At 43.9% G+C, this 18,827-nt stretch overlaps 1 protein-coding gene across 1 annotated transcript; it reads right to left on the bottom strand.

Annotated features, from left to right (window-relative positions):
- Positions 1–249: 249 nt before the first annotated feature.
- On the bottom strand, positions 250–17,651 carry ACTA2 (actin alpha 2, smooth muscle). Its single transcript, XM_005897714.3, has 9 exons — positions 17,495–17,651; positions 14,042–14,196; positions 12,561–12,689; positions 9,512–9,622; positions 7,135–7,219; positions 6,598–6,759; positions 4,617–4,808; positions 3,160–3,341; positions 250–542 (listed from the first exon to the last, which is right to left on the bottom strand). The coding sequence occupies exons 2-9, from the start codon at positions 14,168–14,170 to the stop codon at positions 399–401; spliced, it is 1,134 nt and encodes a 377-aa protein (XP_005897776.1). The 5' UTR covers positions 14,171–14,196; positions 17,495–17,651; the 3' UTR covers positions 250–398.
- Between the last annotated feature and the right edge of the window lie 1,176 nt (positions 17,652–18,827).

Raw genomic sequence — 18,827 nt, 5'->3', positions numbered from 1 at the left:
AACTATCCTATTGATACACTTTAATCCATGTTTATGTTTATCTCCTGTGTATCTTCACATTTTTCCTGGTACAGCATTAGTTGGCACTTCTCACCTTAATGTAATTGTAGCCTTTCCTGGGAAACTTACACACCCTGGTTGTCATGTCCCTAGATGCACCACTAGAGGGAGCCACTCCATAACAGGTGAGGTCAGTCTAACCAAATCAACATGATCAGCCTGATGCTGATCCGAAGCCAAGGCTACAGATTACAGGTACCATATCTCAGATTTATTAAAAAACACATAGGTAACGAGTCAGAGCTTGGGCTAGGAATGATTTGAAAAAGAATTGAAGGCATTATTCCACAGAACATTCACAGTGTGTACTAGAGACAGACAAGAGAGCAGGGAGTGTCTTAGAAACATTTGCGGTGGACGATGGATGGCCCGGCCTCGTCGTACTCCTGTTTGCTGATCCACATCTGCTGGAAGGTGGACAGAGAGGCCAGGATGGAGCCACCAATCCAGACAGAGTACTTGCGCTCGGGAGGGGCGATGATCTGTTGGTCAGGATGAGAAAGGACCATTAGTGCACTAGGAGGGGAACTGGGGTTTCCAGCATGGTAAGGATCTGTGGCCCCGGCTGAACTTTCATGGGCCTTGGGGACAGTCTTGGCTGTTAGATGCTGAAACTGGACCCTAACCCATGGGGTGTGAATAGTTGTGGATTTATAGATTCTTCAATCAGCACCTTTGATTTCCCGGCTTCCTTTTATACCAGGGGTCACTAACCCTTGGGATCTAATGCCTGATGGTCTGAGGTGGAGCTGATGTAACAACACCAGAAATAAAGCGCACAATAAATGCACTTGAATCATCCCGAAACCATCCCCTAACCCCCAGTCCGTGGAAAAAATCGTCTTCCACAAAACCAGTCTCTGATGCCAAAAAGGTTGGGGACTGCTGTTAAACAATCTACTCCAAAACTTCTGACACTTCAGCTTCATTCAGCCTCAGTTCAGTTCAGTTCAGTCGCTCAGTCGTGTCCGACTCTTTGCAATCCATGAATCGCAGCACACCAGGCCTCCCTGTCCGTCACCAACTCCTGGAGTTCACTCAAACTCATGTCCATCGAGTCGGTGATGCCTACTATCAGGCAAATGGAAAGCTGGCCCCCAATTCTGCATAACCTCCACTTAAGCCCTGACATTGTCCCTGATTCCTATCAGCTGTTCTTCAGAGCTCAGCACAACACATATGCTCTGTGGACACAAACACCAGCAACTTCCAGGGGAACTTTTAACGGTGTCAGAATTTCTGGCCATATAAGAACTTACTGTAAGACCTGATTAAGTCTACCAAGAGGCACTGTTTAACACTGAGGGATCCATTGCTGGTGGGATGAAGATTCCCCTGGGATAGGTCTCAGCTAAGCTTGCACTGGCTGGCCCTACCTGCATGAACCGGCCTGGCACGCAAGGACATGCTGACGTTTCTTAAATCAATGAATGGTTTAGGCCCAAAGAGCAGTGATTCAGAACAAGGGTACATCTACCTTGATCTCTGCTCTCTGGTTCTAAATATAGCTAGAGTTGAGTAAGTCTAAATTCCACATCAGACTTGGATACTTAGGTAGAAATAAATATTGACCAATAGATAAGATATTTCTGAAACTGTGGTGAAAGGGTTTAATTTCTCTTTATTCCTTGAGCTCTGGTTGAACATTTATTTTTAATGCAAGGGGCTGATATTTACTGAGAACTTACTATCTGCCAAGCACTTTGCCCAGCATTTTACATGTACTATCTCATTTAATCTTCATAACCACCTTGAAGAATAAGGACGGAATCTGTCCCGTATTCTAATGAGGAAACAAACTGAGCGAGGTTTAAGTAATTCACCTTGGTCACACCGACTGGTACAAGTAAGACCCAATATGCAAACCAGGACCTCTCCCAGGTGTTTTTCTTTCTGTTTTGTTTTAGAAATAACCTTTCAGTTTTAGATACTTTTAGATTTACATACGAGTGGTACAGACAGTACAGAATCCCCACAGACCACCCCCCAACCCCATTCAGTTTCAATTTCCCATAATGTCACCACCTTACTGTCCCAGGTTTTCAATGGTTTGCTCTCACCACACTGGAGCTCAAAATTCTACACTCATTTCTATTCAAGACTCCAAGGCTGGAAAACTAGAAACTACCCAACTCTGGCTGGGTGTCTATCATCCGAGGAACACAAATCCTCAGAAAACAGGCTCTCTCCTCTCACCCCACAGTCCCTCCTCGCCTGTAATGTGGAGAGAGAGTGTGCTTCAGTCTAGCACACCCTGTTATGTTAGCTGCAGACTCTTTCCTTAAAAAAAGAGACGGGAGCGCAAATAACAGAGAACTTGTCTGAATAGCTCTCGTGCGTGTGAACTGCACCCTGAGTGCCCTTTCTCCCGCTCCCTGGGACATGGATCAGAGGGTCCCAGCCTGGCCTCCTGATTTCAGAGTAACAGTAGCCTTTGCGAAGTCACCGGCCACATGTTAGCTTGCCTCCAAAGAATGATAGCCTTTTAATCTGAGTTCCTCTGACTGACTCAAAACGCACACAGTGTAAGGGTCCTGCTGGCTCAGGGAGTGAGTTTGGCCATCCTGGGGTCATGCTGCAGTTTGGAGCACTCATTTCAAAAGGTGCATCAGAAAGAGAGATGAAGATAAAGTTCCAATTCCTGGCTGCCGAGATGGAATCACATTTAGTACTGAAAGAGGAGTATACTACTCAATCTACAGGATTTATACCTGTTTAGAAAGGTCTGGCTCACCTGTAATGTTTATAATGTTCTATACATGAGATGCACCACTTTCGTGATGAGGAAAAACAACGTATTGTGTATTTCAATGAGATATGGGCACATGAGTGGCTCTATTGACCTTTTCCTGCATCCGCTGAAAGTAGCCGACTGACATGGCTAAGTATTGATTAAACTTTGTACAAGATAATTCAACTCCTCTATGAATGGAACTGACTTAGACCCTTTAAAGGATGATACTTGAGGACTTTTACCCACCGCCTAGCTCTAAGACCCATAAGTGTATGCAACCAAGATGCAGCCTCTGCAGAATCCCTCACTTCTGGTTATAAGCTTGGCATTGCCAGCAGCTATAAGGGTCTGTCACAGAGCTTTACCTTGATCTTCATGGTGCTGGGGGCCAGGGCCGTGATCTCCTTCTGCATGCGGTCAGCAATGCCGGGGTACATGGTGGTACCCCCGGAGAGGACGTTGTTAGCATAGAGGTCCTTCCTGATATCAATATCACACTTCATGATGCTGTTGTACGTGGTCTCGTGGATGCCAGCAGACTCCATCCCTGGAAAAGAGACACAGGTTGTGGTCCTTGGGTGACAAAGAAAACCCAGGCTGACATGGAAGATGGTATGAGCAACTGGATGATCTTACACTAGACCACAGCTTGGCAGGCACAATGCTCTAGCTGCCACCATCTCAGGACTGAAAGACGCTTGAAATGTCCCAGGTCCTCCTACCATTTGTCTAGGGAGGAAGCCCTGCTTCGGCATCTCTGGAAGGGTGAGAGGCTACAGTATCACAGTCCTCAGTCTTAATAGACTCTCTACTATAAATGATTCAAATAAAAAGCAAAGCCTTCAAATTCCCAAAGCCTTGAGAAGGTCCCAGGCTGAGCTAATGCCACAGCTGTTGTTCAGAACTCCTAAATCTCTCCTTGACTGCTGTCATGTTCTCACCCCTCAAAGCTAAATGGTGCTGGAACATTCGAAATAGGTTTCATTTTATTTGGACAAAGACTCATTTTTCTTCAACCTCGATATTTTTTTGTCTGAATTTCTTGTTAATTTCTGACATGGGTCTTTTGAAAAGAACCTCCAGATGGCTCTTCATCTTTTACAGTTTTATGATGTACTACTAATCATGCTTAGTAATGGATTACTGCCAATATGAGTTTGGGTAAACTCCGGGAGTTGGTGATGGACAGGGAGGCCTGGCGTGCTGTGGTCCATGGGGTTGCACGGAGTCAGACACGACTGAGCGACTGAACTGAACTGAACATCCAATCAGCATGGAGTGCACTTAGTGCCCCCGCCCCCACACATCTCATTTTAAAGATGAGGACACTTTTTACAAATGAAGACATTTTACAGATGAGGCTCCAGGAGGCAACATTATGAAAGGAGAACTAAGATTCACACCCAGGCTCACCTCTCTATAAACAACTATGCAAACCTGTCTCCCAAGGTCAATGCCAATGTAGGAACGGACATCTCCAATTTTCTTTTCCCCTGTTATTTCCAGACTCAGCATTCAACCCATCCTTCCGGTGGCTCCGCTGTCTCCTAAGCATGGACAGTATCTGATTCTTTCACCATAAACCATGCACCAAGAATGCTTCAGCTAGACTACAACCTAAACAATGTTTTCTTAAAAAGAAAACTCCTTTCATGGCTTCTTTATGTCTTCTCACTTTAAAAACGTGACATTCTTTCCCTTGCCCTGGCTCAGAGGTGCCCTTTTGGCCCCTGTCACATGTGGCCACATGCAGAAGGGAGCTGGGGGCTGAGACCGGCTGGTGGAAGGAGGGGAGGGTGCTCTTCCCGGGTGTGCTGCCTACCGATGAACGAGGGCTGGAACAGGGTCTCAGGGCAGCGGAAACGCTCATTCCCGATGGTGATCACCTGCCCATCAGGCAGCTCATAGCTCTTCTCGAGGGAGGAGGAGGATGCGGCAGTGGCCATCTCATTCTCAAAGTCCAGGGCTACGTAGCACAGTTTCTCCTTGATGTCCCGGACAATCTCACGCTCAGCTGTCAATGAGACACAAACATGGTGGCCAACCTTGAGATTTGCACAGGTGGTAAAAATCCACCTGCCCTACAGTACTTACAATACAGGTTTCTCCCTGAAAGTGTATATTCTATTCTGCAACCCCAAATCCATGAGGACAATTAAATTATAGGTCCATTAGGGAACCACTTCTGTTCCCAGCAAAGTGCTTCCCACAGAGAAACTTCTAAGCAGATAATGTCCAGACAGTGCATGGTAGAATGAAAATGAGCTGGCTAGCGACAGACAAAGCGCAGGAATCCTTTTGGACGTTAACTTTTTTGCATGATTAATTAATGACTCTGTTATATGTTATATATATCATATATAACATATATATATATGTTATATGTTATATCTGTTATATAACAGTTTGTTATATTGGATTTTCAGTTGACCAGGAAGATTCATGCCGAAACAGTCCCTTAGAAGCACCTACAGTTTTAAAAAGCTCTGAAGACCCATGTTGTCTGACCTGGGTGGATCCCAACTCAAGTCCTTGGAAAACTCATCACCTTCCAGAAAGAGGCTCAGGACCAGTCCCGGTAGAGAAGGTCCCAGTGGTGCATGGAAGAAGTGGGTGGGCAGACCCTTTTCTGACTCCTGTCCTCTGAAGTTCTAAACTATTGGTTTTACCCAGGCCCCTGGGAACTTTTTGGAGGCTTCTTGGAATTCCTCAGAGAGGGCAGAGAAGGGTCAGAATTCATTCAACTCTCTATTCCAGAAGGAGATTTTTAAATTGTCAGGGCTCAAGTCTGGAGTCTAGGATAAGTCTTGGGCATGTCCAAAAACCTGAACATTTGGACAAGAGCAAATTGGCCAGGGAAGGGCAGGCAGCCAGGGTCAAGGGCGCTGAGGTCGTCCTGATGTCTCTAGGACTCTCTGCCTCTGCCTCTTATAGAGAGAGACCAAGGGTACCAGTTTAGTCGGAAGACAAACATGTCATTGCCTGCTGGGTTGGTATTACTAATCCCTAACAAGTAAGTATCTCATGCTTCCTCAGGACCAGGAATTCCATGATCACATTTACTACTCCCAATATCCTTGGTGAGAAAGTAAATGATTACTCCCATTTTACAGACAGCCTGTGGCTTAGTGGACTTGGGCATCTTGTCCCAGGTCACACAGTTAGTGAGCAGCAGAACTGGGACCCAAGCCCTGTCAAGATGTTTCCAAAGACTGCCAATCACCATGCCATACTATTTTCAGGCTCTTTTCATATTAATTTTTTTGGAGTATAGTTGCTTTACAATGTTGTATTAGTTTCTACTGCACAACAAAGTGATTCAGCTATACATACACATATAATGTGCTCTTTCTCTCTGGATTCCTTCCTATTCAGGTCACGGTGGAGTATCAAGTAGAGTTCCCTTTGCTATACAGTAGGTTCTCACTAGCTATCTACTTTCCACATAGTATCAGGAGTGTATATATGTCGATCTCCATCTCCCAATTCCTCCCCTATTTTCAGTCTCTATGTGTGAATGGAAGGGATTAAAAATGTTCAAATAATGCAACTCTGACAAGCTCATAATACCTGATGGTTAAAACTATTCTTCTCAAGGAAATGGTGTAATCATTTTGTGGTAAGGAAATGGCGCAATCCTTTTGTGGTTACACATAGCAAAATAGTCAGAGCTTTGCCCTGGGCATTAAAGTCAGGTCTCGCTGTCTGCAAGGCTCCCTCCCACTGTTTTCTCAGATAGTCACCAGGTCAGGGAAGAACACCCCGCCCCAATGACCCCTCCCTTTATGTCCCTCAGGCCTCACCGGTGGTCACGAAGGAATAGCCTCGCTCGGTCAGGATCTTCATGAGGTAGTCGGTGAGATCTCGGCCAGCCAGGTCCAGACGCATGATGGCGTGGGGCAGGGCGTAGCCCTCATAGATGGGCACGTTGTGGGTGACACCATCTCCAGAGTCCAGCACAATGCCTGGGGGACAGTTGTGCACGACAAGTCACCAGGGGAGCTGGAGTATGATCACTTACTGGTCTAGTAGAAGGGGGATTTCTAACCCTTTTATTTGAAAGGAAGGAAGGCATCTGATAGGAAAAGAGAGCTGAGGCAGGGCTAGGTAAAGAAAAGAAAGAGACAAAAAAACAGGAAGAGGGAAACAATAGAAGTCCTCCTGGAAATACAAGTTAAAGGGCTTATTTTCAAAGGTGAGAAGAAGCCCTCAAGGGGTGGGAATTAACTCTGTCAATTCTAAATACCCCCAGTCCATCACAACACACATGTTTATAAACCATTCGATCCTGTAACTGATGGTGTACTCAACCAGGGCCTTCACCTGGCCCAGCCACCTACCAGTTGTGCGTCCAGAGGCGTAGAGGGACAGCACCGCCTGAATAGCCACATACATGGCTGGGACATTGAAAGTCTCAAACATAATCTGCAAAGCAAGCCAAAGAGATGAGTTAATGATGCTGCCAGTATCATCAAGCATGCACAAGAGAGCATCTTGTTGATGACTGCAGATGGGCCCGCCTGGTTCTGGGCAGAGGAAACTAAGGTAAAGGAGGGTCAGAGAAGCCTTGGTTACTGGTCGAGGAGAAAGGAAGGTGTAAATGGAGAGACCACCATACCGGTGACCTGGTGTCATGGCGGGTGGAAGGGACAGTGTGCACACATGACCAGCCAGGTATTAGGAGGGTCTAGTTTCTGGTCCTGGCCCTGACTTGAACGTGACCCGGAGAATTCACCAAACTAACAACTGACTAATGTGGGCAGCCTGTGGGATCTTTGTTCCCCAACCAGGGATCGAACCCAGGCCCTGAACAGTGAAAGCACAGAGCCTAAACCACTGAAGCTCAGACTGGTTGAGATGAACCCCATTCTGTGATCTGTCTGAGATTCCATTTAATCTGCTCAACTTTTTTCTGTAGTTGCTGTGTCAATGTCAGCCCTAGAGTCTGAGGCCATTCTAGCTGCAGTGAAGGAGTCCTGATTGCTGGAAGAAAAGAACTACCTGCTGGTAACAGAGAACCAGATATGAATGTTGATGTGGCGGTTCATGCCGTCCAGAGCATAGTTAGCACCAGAGCCCCTCCAGGTCACGTGTTGGAAATGTGTGCCCATGGAGAGGCCCATAGGCCTCCATCTCTCCATCTGCAAAACCCTCTCTGGTCTATTAACCAGAGTAAACATCTAGCATAGTTTGCTGCTGCAGCTGCTGCTGCTGCTGCTAAGTTGCTTCAGTACTGTCCGACTCTGTGCCCCACAGATGGCAGCCCACCAGGCTCCCCCATCCCTGGGATTCTCCAGACAAGAACACTGGAGTGGGTTGCTATTTCCTTCTCCAAGGCATGAAAGTGAAAAGTGAAAGTGAAGTCGCTCGGTCGTGTCTCACTCTTAGTGACCCCATGGACTGCAGCCTACCAGGCTCCTCCATCCATGGGATTTTCCAGGCAAGAGCACTGGAGTGGGTTGCCATTGCCTTCTCTGAGCATAGTTTGTTAGACGGCCATAATTCCCAACTATTCGTTTTTACCATTCACTGGGAAAAAAGCTCCCTTAAGAAACAGCATCTCTTGCGTCATGAGTCCTTTCCAGACACACAGATGTTCCCCTGCAGAAAACAGCTGCTAGTGTGTTGATGAGGCATCCAGAGCTCTTCCAAGAAAAAGGCTTTGCAGTGTTTGTTTATTATTCTCTGAGGTCAAAAGATTGTGGGCCAAATCCAAGCTCTGACACTTCTAACTGTGTGACCTTGGGACCATCACCTAATGTACTGAAGTCTCAAATTCTTCATTTATATTGGTCGTGGTTTAGTTGCTAAGTCTGACTCTTACAACCCTATGGAGTATATAGCCCACCAGGCTCCTTTGTCCATGGGATTTTCCAGGCAAGAATACTGGAGAGGGTTACTATTTCCTTCTCCAGGGGATCTTCCTGACCCAGGAATAGAACTTGGGTCTCCTGAATCGCAGGCAAGATTCTTTACTGACTAAGCCACCAGGGAAGCCTTCATTTATATTATTAGGATAATAATAGCTCATGCTTTAAGTTAAGATTTAAAGAGACAATCTGTATAAAACGCTTAGCCTAGTGCTTAACCATAACAAGCATGAAGTTGACACTAGGTGTATTTATTAAGCAGCTCATCCAAACTGGAAACTTTGTCTGGATGATGGAATAGATAGTCTCCTGTTCCAAAATCTCTGAGCTTCAGAAAGTCACAATAAAGATAATAATAAATACCTGTTTAGTGTTTATCATACCAGGTACCATGAAACACATTTAGCATTTGTCTCATTAATCTTCAAATCGTTTGAAAAATAATAGTACTAATATTATTCTCAGCATATGGACAAGGAAACTGAGTCTATGAAAATTAAGTGGATATTTTAAAGTCACACAGCTGATAAGTGACGTATCGAATCTTCAAACTGGGATCTGACTCTAGGAGCAAAATTCTCCATTGTATGTTATCCTGCACTTTGAAATGACTTCTCCTTAGAAGCTTTAAACCTAAACATGTGGCCCTTTCAGTTAAATCTGGACAGTTTCCTATTGCTCTTGGAGCCAAGGGGCCATTCCTGCAGTAAGGATGTCTGATGCCCGTGGCCTTGGGAATCCAGGAAAGTTGTCAGCCTGTGAGTGGACTGTTGGGTGGGCCTTTTATCTGCTATTCTGTACAACCCCCTCCAAGCCCCAAAGTGCTGGGTCCTAGAGTGGTATTTACCTGGGTCATTTTCTCCCGGTTGGCCTTGGGGTTCAGGGGCGCCTCGGTGAGAAGGGTTGGATGCTCTTCAGGGGCAACACGAAGCTCATTGTAGAAAGAGTGGTGCCAGATCTAGGGGACCAAGGAGAAGCACAGCAATGAGGCGCAGCAGAGGCACGACAGCCCTCGAAAAGGGGCCAGAAGGAGCACGTGAAACCAGGTCCAAACACGAGGGCTCATTACGTGCCTGCATGTTTACAGGTGCAGAGACTCAAGCTTAGAGACTACAAGGAACTTCCCTGAGAATTCACACCCAGTAAGTGAATGAGCAAAAACCCAAGCCCAGGTCTACGAGGCAGGAAAGGGTGGTGGTTAGGGACATAGGCTCTGGAGTGAAACCTGGTTCAAATCCCGGCTTAAGCACTTCTTGGTTATATGAGTGTAGGCAAATTTTAACCCTTCCCTGCAACAATCTCTTCATGGCGAATATAAAAATGATTCATGTCTTTGTGAGACTAAAATCAGGGAACCCTGGAATTAATATTTAGCCCAGTGCCTGGCCCAGAGCAAATGTTGCCATTATTCAACTATATCTTCTTTACCCACTGGTGCTCACTGAGTCGTGTCCAACCCTTTGCAAGCCCATGGACTGTAGCCCACCAGGCTCCTCTAGCCACAGGATTTTCCTGGCAAGAATACTGGAGTGGGTTTCCATTTCCTCCTCCAGGGGACCTGCCTGAGCCAGGGATCAAACCCATGTCTCTCGTGTCTCCTGCATTTCAAGCAGAAGCTTTACTGCTGAGCCACCAGGGAAGCCCCCACTTTAATTAATATTCATGGGCAGGTGACTTAGTGTAGCAAGTAAAAGAACAAATGAATGAATATATGAATGGATGAATGAAGCAGGTCTGAAAACCTAATGGTTATTTTTAATATTTAAGGGCATTTTTCCACCCCTCCATTCCTCTTTTTGCTCCCCAGGGTTGAAAGACGCCTACCCTGGTTGGCACACACTGGACCTTTCATTCATGGACAGACCTTGGCCTTCAGGTGTTTCCCCAAAAAGCCAGTGCCTGTTTCTAGCACGATGTACTTTGAATATGCTTGTGTTTGCTTCATGGTTAAGCATGCGCTTTATTTTTATTTTTTGAGCTGTTTCTTTTTGTAATTTAATTTTTATTTTATATTGGAGTATAGTCAATTTACAATATTGTATTAGTTTCAGGTGTACCGATAAGTGATTCAGTTATACTGAAAAGTCTTTTTCAAATTCTCTTCCCATATAGATTATTGTAGAATATTGAGTAGAGTTCTCTGTAAGCGTCCTTTTTAACCCTGGATGCCATAAAGAACAAACTGTTGTGAAAAGAGTTCAGGTGATTAATTATTTTTAAAAGCCCCCAAATTCTCCAGTAGTGCCTGAAATATTAAATTAATTCAGAATTGAAACAAAATAAAAACAAGAACTGCCAGTGAAAGTTTGTACATTAACAAAAGCTGGATTGACTTTAAAGATTCTTTATCTTGTTGCAGTTTCTTTGGTTTTGAATTTGCGGTTTCTAGAAAGGAAATGAGACTCCTGAAAGTTCTACTCCTTTGATGGAGTAAAAGCAACACAGTGCTCAAGAAATTAAAAAAAAAAAAAAAAAAAAAATGCTGCCAATCTTATTGAATACCCTGGATACTCTGAAACATCGTTAGAAACCAACCAGTCTCTCTCTCTCCCCACTCTGTCTCTCTTCTCTCTCTCTCTCCAGAAGACACTTTACATTTTAGAAATGACAGTATGCTTCATTTGTTTTTGTCCAGGTGAATCCCTTCTGTGATGCTGCCAGCTGCATGGAGAAAGTCTTAAAAGAGAATTTTCTCATCGCTATTCTTATCTTCTCCTCGGTGTCTCCTGCAGTCTCACCCAAATCCAGACTCTTAGACTCAGCAAACCTAATGAAACACATTCTTTTGTAGAGCAGCAGAGGTTTCAGCATTACCACTGATAAATTCTGGCAACATTATTTTCTTTTAAAGACTATTTTCTTTTAAAATCGTGAGAGACAGTATGTGTGTGTATCTGTGTGTGTGGAGCTGACAGATATATAAAAGTCCAGATTTTCTGGTTCTAACATATTTGTCGCATTTAAAAATTTAAGTCACTTTCTCATTATTTCTTCTGCTTTTTCTTTGATCACTTTGTTTCCATGATGCTTAAGAGCAAACATCAAAATCCTCGGATTTAACTCTTCTCATTAGCTCTTCTATATGGGTCTGGGAGAGAAAGACTTCACTTAATGCCACTCAGGGAGATATTTTTTGAACTGTTTATTTAAAATTTTGTGTTGGTTGCTTGTGCTTCAATATGTTGAGGGACATTTTAGGAATGTACCAAATCTACAATGTCATAGCCCCTTTTCTACAGAGAAAACTAAAAGCAAAAAAAAAAAAAAAAAACCTAGTTTTTTTTTTTAATGTTCAGGGTAAATTAATGAAAAACTTTCAGGAGTGTGTGGGGGAAGGCTCTGCCCAGCTCTTCCATCCCTTGTTATCCTGTTTGAAGCCCATACAGTGCTTGTCCTTGGAGGGCAAGCCAGTTGTCTGAGCAATAGACTATAATTCCCACCACTGTCAAAGGACTACTGTTCTCATTTTTAGAGCTAGCTCCCTCTGTGCCACGCTTAGTCGCTCAGTTGTGTCCGACTCTCTTCAACCCCATGGACTGCAGCCCACCAGGCTCCTCTGTCCGTGAGATTCTCCAGGCAAGAATACTGGAGTGGGTTGCCATTTCCTCCTCCAGGGGATCTTCCCCACCCAGGGATCGAACCCATATCTCTTGCATCTCCTGCACTGGCAGGCGGATTCTTCACCAGGAGAGCCACCTGGGAAGCCCATCTGCCTCTAATTGGTTTATAAACCCTCGTAGTCAAGGAATTTGCTTTTTAAAATAAAGTTCAGAATTTTAAAAATTCAGTTAGTAATAATCTAGAAGGATCAGGCAAAGTGAGCCTGTTCTTTTCCCCAGCAGTAGCCAGACCTTTGAGATCCGAGCCATAGGAACTAGCCATGCCTCTCCCAGTACCTTTTCCATGTCGTCCCAGTTGGTGATGATGCCGTGCTCTATCGGGTACTTCAGGGTCAGGATTCCTCTTTTGCTTTGTGCTTCATCACCCACGTAGCTGTCTTTCTGTCCCATTCCCACCATCACTCCCTAAAAAGTTCAACACATTACAAATCAGCCTCTCTCAGAACTTGTGAACTGATTACTGTCCAAACACAAAGGGTTAAATCATTGCAATGAAAGTCCTTCCAGTACCAGCAATGACCCGCTGATCCTATAGTTACTGAGCTCTTAGGAAACATCCCTTAGGTGATTTGAAACAGGCCTGAACAGGCCTACAAATAGCAGAGAACCTTGAGGGTAAGGCGACTTTGTCATTTATCTTCTGTGTTCCTTCATGAGCTCTCTTAGGGCAAAGATTGTATCTGTCTTGTTTGCCACTAAGACAAATTGCCTGGCGTGTATCTGCCACTCAATCATTATTTGTTGAATGGATATACAAAACTTTACACATTAGTTAAATGGCATTCTGCCTCTCATGAATCCTGTAAACTGTACGTTTCGAACTGTCACCTACTCAAGAGTATATCTAACCATTATAAGCAAAAGCATTATTTCTACAAATGACCACTCAGTACTTGGTTTCTAATAGATAAAATCATACTGATCAATATTACCCTATCTGCCTAAACTAGTGGGATGTATTTTTTTACTCATTAATATGAATCTTTAGAAAAAAAGAATCCTCATGACTAAAATTTAAAATTGCATTGGAGTGACAGAATTGCAAAACAGGTGGGGCTCCTATAGTTCCTTAAGAAGCGATTTTTGCAAAATATCTTGGTTGTAAAAGTTCAACAAAAAGACAGAGTTCTTTCCCTGGGGAAGGCTTCTATTATGTCTTCTTGTGAATTGATGCCAGATCAAAAGTCTAAATATCAATCAGATAGGCTCAATGTGCAAAATACATTTCTGATGTGAAAGGAGAATTTCTGGGATGAAGCTCTCACCTTTTACCCTGTGGCTGCCATCCATATTTTCTTTCTATATAATGTTGTGTAAAATTACCATGTCTATCCACATGTATTTCGTTGACATCTAACAGATGTAAAATTACATTGGGTAACAACGCTTACTTTCATTTCACATTAGGTTCTTTGAGAATGAGCAACCTGACTTTTTACTGTAGCTTCTTTCCATAGAGTAGCTATGGAATACATCAAATAACTCATAGATATTTCTGATGCTGATGACCATGGTTACATTTATACAAAAACGATTTATGAAAAAAAAAAAAAGTCTCCCACCAGGTAATCTGTCAACAATGTATATGAAATGGGCACTTATCTCTGGACCTCAGTCATCAGAGGTACATTTCTAACAAAGTTACATAATTTCTAGGCAGAGAGCAACAATCTATGAATATCCATGGGCACAGAGACATAGAGGAACCAAATCTATATGGCTTTGTTTCTCTCTGCTTCAGAGAGAATTTTGCTCACCTGATGTCGAGGACGTCCCACGATAGATGGGAAAACAGCCCTGGGAGCATCATCCCCCGCAAAGCCGGCCTTACAGAGCCCAGAGCCATTGTCACACACCAAGGCGGTGCTGTCCTCCTCCTCGCACATCTCGGCTGGAGCTGCTTCACAGGGTCCTAAAGGGATCAGGGAGGAAGCCAACGCAGGGGTGATCCAGCAGTCTTGGAGCTTACCTGACCACTCCCACCTTCCAGCCGGAGTTAAGACTCCTCCTCTGTACTCCTAGAGCGCCCTCTGCTGATTCTTATCTAACACACCATTTATCTCAAAGCACTTTGATTAGACCGTAATCTTAAATTCAGACTTGTCCATTCATACAGGAGGTCTCCAGCACAGGAACATCACGTGTGCTATAAGCACTTTAAAGATTGACTAAGCAAGTGAAGGAATGAACCACTGCAGAACACAGATGGAATATTGGCCCACGAGATCTGATCTCACAGGGACAAGTCACCCGTCATTTGTTAATGAAGTACCTAGAATTTGCTGTCTGTATATACCCATACTCATATTTTTCTAGATATGCTATAAATTAAAATTTTTTTCCAAAAAAGTAGATTTTGAGGAATGAGCAGCATGTGAATTTTGGAAGTACTGAAACATTTCATGTAAAAAATGTTTAAAAGAATATTCTCTTTTGGATCCGGGGGACTTTAATTTTACACAAGGGTAAAATTAAAGCTCTGAGGAACCAATCAAAGTGTCTTAAGGAGGGGCTTAAAATTTTAGGGGTCACAGTCATTCCATTAATAAAAATCACTGCTAACCTCTAAGTCCAACCAGGCAGAGTGAGTCCAAAAAATTACATATCATGCAGTAGAATGTTCTATTGTCCTTAAGAAATATAAATAAAAGGATAAGTTACGGGTCATTCTTATGCAACACTAGGCTTGAGGTATGCGTTGTATGATCCCATTAAAATGTATTGTGATGCACTAGAAAAAAGATTAATCATATTTACCAAGATGTTGATGGGTTTATTTTTGAAGTGGTGGATATTCTAGGTGTTTTACATGAAACCCTGGGTTCTGTGATATTTTCTAAATAGATCGAGCATATATTCTTTCAGTAAGAACACAGTATTTTAAATATCCCACGTTTAAGCTTGAATTGCATGACAAAATTTGGAAGGTTGGAGCAAAAGTAACAACTTAAAGATTTGGGAAATTGAAGGCTTATTAGAGAACATTTTCGTTTAATATCCTCATTTCTACACATGAGAAAACTCAGGAGAAGTGATTTGCCAAAAAACATGAACCTCACCTTAGAGGACATAACTTAAAATCCAGGACACTTGCTATCATTGCCAACTGACAGACAAGGAAATCAAGACTCAAGGAGTTGAAGTGACTTGTCCAGATCTCAAAAGTGGTAAAGTTGGGACAGCAAAGATTATAGCATCCAATGATTATGGTCTTGGACTCTGGAGTCTCACTGCCTGGATTTGAGTGTGGGTTTCACCACTTAGAAGCTATGTGATTTAGTAAGTTATTTAATATCTCTGAATCAGTCTCTTTATCCATCTATGAAAGAACAATAATATCCATGTGTAGTGCATAGAATCTTATGGGGATTAGATATTTTAAAGTATTTAAAATAATTGATAGTGGCATATACATTATGAATTCTCAGTAAATACTATTTTTAAATTATCAATTTAAATTATAATTATTGTGTGATTATTATCATTATCCAGATCTTTTTATTTCTAGTCTTGGCTTCCTTTCCACACTACTTCCAGGCTTAGGACAGAGATCTTCAACTTGTAGATTCTACTTGTAAGAATAGAAAATGTAACTTATAAGTGGCTGACTCTTTCCTTTCCCACCCTTCCCTTCCCTTTCCAGGCACTGAATTGTGTTTGGCAGTCATGTGACTTGGCTTCCTTCCTAGCAGATCAAGAAGTAAGGAGAGAGGTGAGAAATTTAAGGGAGATGAGGCAGAAGAAGCAGCCTGAGGCAAGTGTCAGAGGTGGCCAGCACCAGATCAGTACCCTCTCTGGATGTGCTAAGCAGACTTTCCAAACCAAAAGGAAGAGCTGAAAACAGGATAAAATATTCAGAATTAGGAGACTTTGAAAATGTGATGGTTTGAACACCAGGAATACACGTCTTTAGTAACCCTTTCCTTGGGCAAGAAAGGTTTGGGGGAGTGTCAGAATGCACTGCAGAAGAAATAGATTGAACCCTCAACATGCAGGGGGAAAAAACCCAAAATTTAGTAAATGTGCTTTTATTTGACAAAAAAAAAAAAAAATGTCTAGGAAGAATCTTAAAATCTCTAAACCAAGCACTGTCGTTAGAGAAATCTGTATGCCCCAGAAAGAAGCTGGCTGAATGGTTTACAACTCTTATCTAACCTGATGAGCAGCTGGGTTTGGAGCAAAGCATTTCCTAATTAGGTAAAACCCACTAGAATGTCTGCTCTTGGAACGGCACCCAGGTCAGGGGGGTTTGCTCCAACTGACTGGAGTGCATCTTGTGCCAAAAATGAGGAGCTAGTGGGAGGGGAACACTCCAGTTCCCAGCTCCACGGTCTTGAAACACAAACCATATTTAGTCATGAATCACAAAATGGAAGGAAAAATCTTAGCGTGAAAACCCCAGTCGGGGCCGGAGCTGCCAAACCCTGATTCACAGTGAAGATCAGCCTGAGGTGGCGAGGCTGGCTCCGTGGTCCCGCCTGGCTGAGAAATGCAAACCATCCCATAGGCTGAAATGCAAACAGCTGTCAGTTGCACGCCAGCTCCCTCCCTCTTTACTCACCAAGATTCAGTTGAGTTCCTGCTATGCTCTGCTGCAAACCAACCAAGGGAGATGCATATACCCTGAACTGCAAGCTCACAGTTACACTCAAGAGACTTTCCCATAGAAGATACCACCAATGAGAGCCAGAGGAACCCAGATGCAAATACACAAAGGGCCAATATCAAAGGCTAGGCAGCTAACCTCTGTTCAGTTCTAAACTCCACTGTCAAGACACCACAGTTACACCCAAAGTACAGTCCAGTGAAAAATCCCCATACCAAATCTGAACCACAAGCAGATACTGGAGTTTCCAGTGTCTAAATATACATCATTATGTAGCTGACTGCAGACAGCTAGACTGCGCCTCTGAAATGCACTGCAAGACCGGGGCTGCTGGTTTAATATAAACAAATTTTGCAGGTGACACTCATAGATTTCATTCCATCTTCCTCACCCCTTCCTCCCTCACACAGGCTGCATCTTAGCTTTGTTTTTGAGGTTAGATAATTATAGCTAAAGGCTACAATCGTGTTAGTAGTACAATCTTCATTCAAACATTTCTGAGCGTGTGAGTCTGGCTAAAATCTCCATAGATGACATCTGATTATACTGGGAAATGTCAGAGCTGCTGGAATCTAAGCCACATCTCTGGGCCGGTGCCACTTACCCTGAAAGTTCTCGGCTGGGCTTCTCCGCTCTGGGTGGTGTTCTGGAAAGCTGAAGGCTGGAGGGTTATATAGCCCCTTGGCCTGTTCCCCTCCCACTGGCTTCCCAAACAAGGAACAAAGACGGACTCAAGCCCTCTGTGGAGTCTAACACAACCATATAGGGACCTCAGCACAAAACTCTCTAATCTGGGTGGCCGGAGGCCTGGGTCTCTTCCACCGCATTCCACTGCTCTGCTCATGAAACGGGAGGCAGCTCAGCTGCCTGTGGGAGATAAACACCCCCAGCCTCCAGAACAACTGCTGAAATGCCCAGAGATACAGAGCGAGCCTCAGGGGGCATAGGCAGGCACGGTTCACACATTCCTCAGGAGATGCCAACCGGCTGTCAGGCTAGCGTTTCGTTTCGGGGCATTTCCTCATGAACTGAGCACAGAAAGCAGCAGCCTCTGAGGAGTAGGGACTTTAAAAAGTTCTCCCACAAATGGGGCCTGCAAGGAACAAAGAGATGCTTCAGTGGTTCAGAAGTAAGGAGATGGTGTGAAGATCATCAGCACTGGGTTTGTGAGTCAAGTCTGTGGGGGTGTTAATGGAAGCAGGAACTGCAGGGGAGCAGGCTGGAGGGCCCGTGTCTCACAGAGGCGCTTCCAAGTCTGCACAGTCTTAACCATTTTGGTTCCTGGTTTATTAGCGGTGTCTGCTATTTTGTCCTGACCCGTGTAGCAGCATGCTGAGGGTCATCCTTCCAGCAGAGTCCACGCAGGCCCCTGTCACAGAGGCAGTCCAAGAGCAAAGCCTGTGTTTCAGGGAAGGCTCTCACGCACTTCGAGGGCCTCCTCTTGCCCTGACGACCCCCTGACAGGTGACAGACAGACGGGGTGACCCAGGCATTCCTCCAAGGAAGGTAGTGAATGAACACAAGTCTGGTCTAAGCTCTCATTCCCAGGTGGCATGGATAACTTCAATGGTTTTACGTTTTCCTACTCCCCTCCACCAAGCCACGGTTCTGACTAAATTCATGACAGAATATTTTTTTATGGATACATAAGCATTTCTGCTGACATGTGAGAAAAATCCCAAGGTGAATGTCTCTGTTTCACAGCTGTGGCCAGCTCTTCCCTCATGTTACTCTATCTGACTTACTTGATTTATGGTACAGACAGAAACTCACATTAATCTTTGAGAAATCGCGCTATTGACTATTATGTAATTTTCTGTAGCTTAAGACTAAATAACTAAAATACAGATTTCTCTGTATTTTCAAGCATTTGTCAACTGTTTCTAGTTTCTGGCAACCAGAAAACAGAATTGTCTGAATGTTCAAACTTGAAGAAG

This window comes from Bos mutus, chromosome 26 (genome assembly GCF_027580195.1).
Source record: "Bos mutus isolate GX-2022 chromosome 26, NWIPB_WYAK_1.1, whole genome shotgun sequence".
In the NCBI taxonomy this organism is placed as follows: Eukaryota; Metazoa; Chordata; class Mammalia; order Artiodactyla; family Bovidae; genus Bos; species Bos mutus.
This window is presented reverse-complemented; position numbering and strand designations above follow the sequence as displayed.